At 33.3% G+C, this 9,015-nt stretch overlaps 1 protein-coding gene across 1 annotated transcript in view; it reads left to right on the top strand.

Moving 5' to 3' along the window:
- Window positions 1–8,494, top strand: part of bchs (WD repeat and FYVE domain containing 3 bchs) — a 50,114-nt gene extending 41,620 nt beyond the window's left edge. The window contains exons 44-50 of the mRNA XM_088230137.1: window positions 280–513; window positions 2,307–2,498; window positions 3,694–3,928; window positions 4,818–5,195; window positions 6,224–6,469; window positions 7,417–7,568; window positions 8,033–8,494. Of these exons, the coding sequence (XP_088086263.1) occupies window positions 280–513; window positions 2,307–2,498; window positions 3,694–3,928; window positions 4,818–5,195; window positions 6,224–6,469; window positions 7,417–7,568; window positions 8,033–8,299 (1,704 nt within the window). The 3' untranslated portion in view covers window positions 8,300–8,494. The remainder of the gene's footprint in view (window positions 1–279; window positions 514–2,306; window positions 2,499–3,693; window positions 3,929–4,817; window positions 5,196–6,223; window positions 6,470–7,416; window positions 7,569–8,032) is intronic.
- Window positions 8,495–9,015: the final 521 nt, after the last annotated feature.

Raw genomic sequence — 9,015 nt, forward strand, 5'->3', positions numbered from 1 at the left:
ATCTTGGGTGTGCGGTGGTTTGACTACCGGTTTACAAACATTTGGACAAACTCAAAATATTGTAATACACTCATATGTATAGTATGTTTTTGACTCAATGGCTGCTCTCAGGTAAAAGTCCTGACTAAAAAAATCAAGTAAAGATAAGTCCGCCTCGTTGAGTAGTGGTTGGCACATTTGCCTACCATTCTCGAGGTTCTGGGTTTGTTTCCTGGCAGGGCGAATGTGAAATATTTATTTCAATATAATGTTTTAATACGAATTTCTAATTATTTCCAGGTTCTTACAGTGTGGCAATACGACGCCAACCGAAAGCTTCTCAGTATTAAACACAGTTTGTACGGACACACAGAAGCGGTAACGTGTCTGGCTGCTAGTCCCGGGTACAATGTGGTGGTCAGCGGTAGCCGGGACGGTACAGCCATAGTGTGGGACCTGTCACGGTGTGTGTTTGTGAGACAACTTGTTGGCCATAGCGGACCCATTACAGCAGTTACTGTTAATGACATGACGGTTAGTACATGCATTCATCTTAACACATGCATTATTCCTTTTTCGCACCTAATGGTACATAGGGCACTGCATTGGTCCACCAACCGCAGCGTATCTTGATAATTTTTGTAACATAAAGGTAAGATGATCTGTCTTATGCTTCGTGTGTCGGCCCAGGGATTATGAAATATGTCGGGAATCGAACCCGAGATCTCTTGAATGGTAGGCATTGGCGCTGACCATTTGACTACGAGCCAGACAAAAAAAACATTCTGTCACACTAAAAAATATTTAATGTTTAGAATCAAACTGGAATTATTAATTTATTTATTTATTTATTTATTTACGGACAAAGTCCATTATAAACATTACAATTAAAAGAAATTTTTACAAAGGAATAAAAAAATATAAGGAACAGAAATAAGCAGCAAAGACAGATGATAGATTTTTTAGATTAAGTAAAAAGCATAGGCTAACTATACAGATTCTTTAGCTGATTTGTAAAGAAAGACATCCTTACACCATAATAATCAAGATCTTGATGATCGTTCACCCGCCTGATCATTCTGGGCAAAGGCGACTGTGCACCATAATTGGTCCTGTAGTGACCGAGGAAAAGCATTTCATTATTTCTTAGTCTACGGGTGGGAACGTTAAAAAGAATCTTTTGCAAAATTTCAGGGGCATCAATGAGACAGTTCATAATTTTATACATGCAGATTATATCTGCAATGCATCTGCGTTTTTCAAGACTTGATATGCTTAAAAACCTCTCCATATCAGAATATGAATAGTCTCCTCTTTCCAATCCCATCTTCCATGCAATTTTTCTTATAAAACGATGTTGAACTGATTCAAGGCGCTTGATATGAACAGCATAATGAGGGGACCAGATTACAGATGCATATTCAAGAATAGGGCGAACTAAAGAGCAATAAAGTGTTTTAAGTGTAAGCATACTTTGGAAATCAGACGTAGTTCTATTAATAAAGCCTAAAATTTTTAAGGATCTGTTTACTATATTATCAAAGTGTTCCAGAAAAGTTAGTTTATTATCTAGGATCACTCCAAGATCTCTTATAGAGGTGACAATCGAAAGAACTTGGCCATTAAGTTTATAATCAAAAATAAAAGGATGTTTACATTTATGGTATGAAATAATTTTGCATTTATCGATGTTAAGTTCCATGTTATTAGTTTTGCACCAAGTATGAAATGCATTTATGTCTTCTTGGAGTCTGACACAGTCATCAATATTTTTAATTAGCTTAAGTATCTTGTTATCGTCAGCAAAAAGCCAGAATTTTGTAAAAGAAAAAACATTAGCAGCATCATTAACAAACAGATTAAATAGAAGAGGGGCCAAGTGGGCACCCTGTGGTACACCAGAAGTTACTAGGAAGCTATTTGATATGAAGTTATTGATTTTTACACTTTCTTAATATAGCTCTTATCTTATTTCTGTTAGTTGTTTTTTTTCTTCAATGTTTTTAATATCATTAAACTTATCTAGCATTTTGCTTGGAAAAAACTTGGAAACCATTAAAAAAAAAATCTTAAATTGTTGAAAATACCTCTTAACTGTTTAAAAAAAGCTTTAAAACTGATAATAAAAATATTTATAAAGAAATACTATGAAATTGTTGAAAAAACTCTGAAATTGTTGAGAAAAACTGTGATTAAAAAATACTGTTGGTTAGGAGATTCTTTTGCAGGTTTATTTAATTGCTTTTCGTTTAATTTGAGTTTGTAACCTACCTCAAAGTCGTGTGACTGTTTTATGTTTAAAAATAAATTATTATTTTTTATTTCAGGGTGATATTGCAACGTGTGCTGGCACTTGGCTGCACGTGTGGTCCATCAATGGAGATATTCTAGGCTCTGTGGATACATGTGTGGGGAGGGCAGATCGTATGCAGCAGATACTGTGTGTGGGATTCTCCCAGACTAGAGAATGGGATTCTCTTAATGTCATCATCACGGGATCTACCGATGGAGTTGTCAGGGTTAGTATAGTTTGTTAGTAGATTTGATTCCTGAAAATACACATGTCATTTCTGTCACATACTTTAATCGGAAAAAATAAATCACCGTTGTCACGCATATCAGACAAACCATTAATTTTAAACACTGCTCAATGTAAGTATAGCATCACAAATTAACCATCTACAAAATTTAATTGTTAAGAATGTTATTTTTACAAATTAAGATATTATATTTTACATAGATAACAAAAATATTTTCATTAGAAATATCTGTGGCTTGGATCTAAACGAGCCAATTTCTGATTTCATATTCTTGCCACCATTTTATAGAGGGTTGATGTCAATTTAAAAACTTGTATGTTCAACTGTTTAATACACATGTAAATGTGTGATAATGTTTTTTGGATTATTTATTTATTTATTCATTTTTTTTCCGTTATAAACAAAGAATTATAATAAAAATAATGTGACCTCACTGGGGTTACCCGTGCCGAGGACACTTAACAATATACTTTTAAAAAAATATTTTTACATGTGAGAATATACAAAGAAGACTTAATATACAGAGATAATTAACAAAATATTCAGACAGTTTTGAACAGTATGTTATAAGTTTATATTTAATTTATGTACACCTATATTGTTTATATTATAAAACGTACAATAAAAGAAAAAAAACATAACATGAACTATGCATTTGTGGAGCAGTTCATTCAATATTGGTTTGGGCAAATGAGACAATCGATTTTACTTCTACCCAGCTGCGTTTTTAATTTTTTATTATTTACAATATTTTGAGTTTGTCCAAATTTTTGTAGACAAGGACTGGATTCAACTTCCTGGGGAGCTGTTTATATTTACATATTACAACAGATATGAAGAACATTTAAGATACGGTAATATAGATGCCCAGACTTCTATATTACCGTCTCTTAAATGTTCTTCATTTCTGTTGTAATATGTTTTTATTATTTAATACGTTTTTTAATGGTAACTCAAAAATGCTGATTTTGAAGTTACCTAGTTGTAGTAATTACCCCAATATATCTGTGTATTATTTTATAGGATGTAAAAAAATATAATTGACATTTATAAAGTTTTGCCAACCATTGAATTTTGTTTAATTCTTCTGGAAGTCGTGGAGAGAATTTTTTTTTCATGATAAACTAGATTCTTTCCCATATTTTATAGCTAATGATACTTATCATGTTTCCAGATGTGGTCGATTGACTATGTTCAAGTTCCCGCAGATGAAGATCTTATAGAGAACACTCATATTTCACCTTCAAAACCGAAACAGAAACCTTGCTGTACAAAACTCTCCACTGAGTGTAGTTTAAGCGACAGTGAGAAAGGTGCTAAACCAAAAACAGTTTGTGATTCTTCAAACATAGCAAAAAAAAGAGTTGAAGAAATGGTCAAACAACTGAGTTTATCTAATGATGATAATGGTGAGTTAATTTTATTATTTGCTTTATTTGAATTATTTTTTAAAAATGGATTTCTTACATCTCTAAGGGAAAATTTTATACATATTGACTTTGTTTGGGACAAAGGCTTAAATCACAATATCACCCAAAGTTGTTTTTATTAGTTTCAATGTGTTCTTAACCAATTATGTGAGTCTTATACATATTCTTGCGAAAGGATTGCACCATTAGGTGTTTGCGGTTTAAATATTTTTGCTTGAATATGTATAAGACCTTTGTAATTTTTTTACCACATACGAGTTTAATATAATAACACTACTTGTTCAGGTATTCTGAATTACCCATCATCAGGTGTACCCAGTTTATATTTACTAGTAGTGTTATTATATTTAACTCGTATGTTATAAAAAATTTCAAAGTGTTTTATTTTAAATAAATTAAAAATGTTTTTCCACAAAGTAAAGTAAAAGTAAGTGTGCTGAAAAAATAAATAATATAATGTATAAGACCTAAACACGTTAAAAATAATGAAACTGCTTTTTTCACATTTGTGGTTTGAAGCTATGGTCCTTAACACAGACAATGTCTGCATATTATGCAATATTATTTATGTACATACATAATAATATAATAGTTAAGTAATCAGTTTTATAAAATCAAAATAAAGTAATTATCGCAGTCATACTAGATCCCTAATATTGTATTTTCTAGTTTAAGTACAAAATTATATGTAAAATTGTAAAATATGATCAGTAAGAAGTTGCCTTATTTTAACAACATGCTTTCTATGCACCATTGAATAAATTAAGAAAAAAACTATGCTTACGTTTATTGCTTAAATGGAAAATCTTATGAAAAGCTTACATATCGATAGTTTATTGATTTTTCACTAAATATATTTTATGTTAAGGTGTTCTTACAAAATCTGGATCTGAAAGTTCACTCTCTGAAGCTGGTGATACCGCCAGTGCAAAGGAATCTCTACAGAGGCACGATGAAAAAGAGACCTGCAGCGATAATGAGGATAATCCATACCGTAAAGATAATTCTGATTATCCTTCTAACGAACCCCCGGACAAGTACAAAGTTCGTGCAGAAAGCGCCAACAGTGACAGGGAAGAATCCTATAAGGAGAAATGGAATAGAACTCCATCGGTGCAGAGTCAGGAAGATGAGCAGTCAGCGCCAGCAGATGTACAAATAGAAGAGGCTCGGAACATACAGAAACAGGAGGCTGTGATCCTCAGGCGAAAGTCCAGAGGCAACCCGTTATTCCGGAAAAGTGAAGGTAATTTATGATTCATTATTTCATTTCAAATGCCCTCCATTCTTAGCTCACGCCTTGTGCTACCATGCAAAATTAAAAATTGTGTTTTTCTGATAAATGGTGAGACCGGTCACCCTGTCTTTTCCAAATATAATATCTATATTCTCTGTAATATAAATTCAACACAATAATATGAAGATTTTATTATGTCCTGATTTTTTATAATTGTAGTGACCCAGTGGGTTATCAATCAGATGCTTGTCTCATGCACGGAGGGTTTCGGGTTTGATTCCTGATAAGATCTTAAAATCAAATGTGATTTTTCTCAAGCTTGAGTGTTATTGTAATTCAGTACTGTAATTGGGTCTGCTGTGGTGGAAAAAAATATAACGTCGACAACAATCCACTGCCGTGTATGTAACGTCACCGCCTAAGTCATCCAACTTTGCCATTTGGCAGTAAATATATTCAAACATTACTAGTAAAAAAAAACATGCATAATTGTAAAGTATGATCTAAATGTTAAAAATAATCGATTGCCATAATTTTACTGAACACACATTAAAAATAAAAATCAATCTCTCCTGTAAAGTAGTCAAATTTGACTTATGCGGTGATGAATTTCCGTCGACGATATACTTTGGACTGCATCCAAAAAATTAGTAATTTGGTATGAAATTATGTGAATGAAAAATGTATTCCGTCAAGTATTTTTATTCTAAATTGTAATTATTTTTACTTTGTTTTTTTCATTATATTTGTCTCTTTTTATCTTCAAATTTATACTTTTTTCTGTGTCTCTTTTCCTTTTACATAATAAAATCATTATGTTTTTAAAAAAGCACTACATAAAAAAGAATATGTTTTAAAAATAAAATGAAATCATTTTATCATCACACGAAAGCTGGTTTATCAGATACTTTTAAAATTCATCTAAACTTTTTAAGAAGTACGTTTGCTATGTATTGATTTTTTCTATAATTGTAGAAATTTTCAAGGTATATAGGACAAGTAATCAATTTTAACTGATGAGTAATGTTTATTCCCAGGTGGAAGCATGGGAGACTCGACAGATTCTGGTGTGACACATTCAGAGAGTCCCCTTCCTCCGTCACTCCCAGACCCTGCGCAAGAAGACTCCGCATTCCCCTCAGGAGTTGGAATGCGCGCCAGCAAGTCTGACACCAGCCTTACAGATTCCTTTGTAGTCATTCCACCAAGTACTACCACCACTCAAGTGGATGATAACAGTGCTAAACGCAAAACTCTTCAAACACAAAACCATCTTAAAGAAGGTACAACTCTTTTTTGTGAATCTTCGTATTATTTTATTTTTTCAAATTCGGGTTGAGGTCCTGTGGCTAGTGTCTCGGACTCACGGACCAAAGGTCCGTAGTTCGAATCCCACTCTACCCCAACTCAATTCCCATTTTCTAATAGTGAGTTATTTACAACTCGTAGAAAATGGCCCTCAAAATTAAATATTTGGGTAAATCATAAGAACGCAAATATTTTTTTTTTTCTGAGAAACTTTAAATCCTAACGATGAATAGTTACCCCGAAACTGGTTGATGCATAACTGTAAATGAGTGTGGTTTATACAATGAAGGGTACATGGTATAAATGAGCTCATTAACAAATAATGCATTTTACAGGATAGTAAATTTTTACTAGTTTTAGTGTAATAAAAACTTTATTTTTCGAGCACTGCATTTTTACTAAACAAAATAGATTTTTAATTGATTAACAGTTTATTTTTACATACAATCACAGAAAAAAAACAAACAAAAATATCTACTCCAATTTTTATTTTAAAACTTCTTGGAATAGACAAAAATGAGCTCATTCATCAGATTTTTTACTGTTTTTTTCTCATAATTTATAAGAAAAGGAACCATATTTTGTTAGTTTTAAGTATTCAATTCTATTAAACCCATTCAGGAGAAAAAAAAAACATTAATATCTCCAAAATTAAAAAAACTGCAATGAGCCCATTTTTGCTTTGTACTCTTGAAATGTATAAACAAAAATGTGTTATTTGCACAGCTTATAAATTTACTATTGTAATAATATACATATTGGAAAATGATACTTGTTATTCTATTTAAAAGACAATGAACTTTATTTAGATATGTACATACATATATGTAGTTTATTTTATTTTAAATGACTAAATTTCGTGGTACTAAAAATCTATTTTTTCAATAAAATTTATTAAAAATTTTGGGTGATATTTAAATAGGCTTAAAGTGGCAAAGGCAGCTGGTTTTCCGGAGCAAGTTGACAATGCACACTGCATATGACAGAAAAGACAATACAAGTCCAGCATCCGTCACTTGTGTTACTGCATCTAAGGATGGAAAAGGTGTAGCCGTGGGGGATGCAAGGGGAAGGGTATGTATAAATTCAGTCTATTTTTTAAACAATTTAAGAGGCCCAATCACAGCTGTGAACTAAACACCTAGACTTGATAAAAATAAAATTAAGATAACATAATATTTCAATCTCACCAGACATCGAAATCACACCTCTAGAGCTTCCAATTCAAATGTATTGTTAAAAGTATTTACTTTATAATTAAATAATTGTCATTATTTAATGACATTTCCTTTCCACTATTTCACTAGGCAGACCTGTATTGAATGAGTTGTTACATAAAATTATGTGTTTATATATAATATGTAATAGGAACTTAAATAAGGTCTCGCTGTTTTCCAACAGATGGCGTTATCTTAGTTTTTTTACATTGGGCCAACTTCATCGTAATGCTCCCACCATTAGGCTTGAAATGATAGTATAGTTATTCCGCCTGTCATCAACATCAATATCATTTAAAATTTTCTGTATAAACCTTGCAGATATTTCGGTGGTCGGTGTGTGATGCGGGGGGGCGAGGGAGCGACCACTGGGTGCGCGACTCGGGGGCGGCGGCGTGCACAGCATGTGGCGCGCGATTCACTTTGTACGAACGGCGCCACCACTGCCGCTCCTGCGGCCGCGTGTTCTGCGGCCGCTGCTCGCGCTACGAAGCGGCCGTGGCGCGCCTGCGCATACTCCGCCCCGTCCGGGTGTGCCAAGCATGCCATGCTGAATTACAAAAGACAGACGCGGATGTCAACCACTGATAGTCACAATTCCATTACTACACAGTAATCACACATTCATCAACTGGGTTCAAACGAAGACAATATTGCCTGTCCCTGCTGCGTTAACAGCCTCGACCGCCCAGGGCAGGTCCACGGGACACAATTCGACCGTAGAATGCTTTAAAAATGAATACATGACAAAGCAGGTTACAAGCGAGTTTGCAAAAAAATAAATTTTTTTCTTATTAATGTCTATCTCTAGGACAATGCCTCGGTCCATTGTCTTGTCCTTAAAATTTCTATTCACACGAGGACAATAGGCCCGATGCTGGGACAGGACAATATTGTCCTGTCTTCGTGTGAACTCTACATTATAGAGTTTGAAATATCCTTAGGTGATACATAATATTAAGAATTGAAAGCATCAAAAGTGACTAGTAATTGGAATTTTCACAGCAATCAAAATAATCATCGAATGAGTCGTAGATTTAAAAAAAAGTTTCGGGCGAATCAAAAAAAAAGAAGAGGTTAAGGGGTGTCTTTTAATAAGGATTTAAAAAATCAATGAAATGTTAAGACTGTGAGTCACATATCCTACTCCATTGCATTAAAAACCTGTTCTGAATCAACATATTGTAAGGCAGAAGAACCCACCAAAATGGGTTTTGTATGCAAACCTCCAATAAATAAAAAAATCTGCCGAGTTATTTTTTAATTATAGACCAATTTCATAATGAAGATTGCGGATTCATCTG

This window comes from Micrasema longulum, unplaced genomic scaffold (assembly GCF_059751315.1).
Source record: "Micrasema longulum isolate JH-2025_06_02 unplaced genomic scaffold, ASM5975131v1 h1tg000732l, whole genome shotgun sequence".
Classification (NCBI taxonomy): Eukaryota; Metazoa; Arthropoda; class Insecta; order Trichoptera; family Brachycentridae; genus Micrasema; species Micrasema longulum.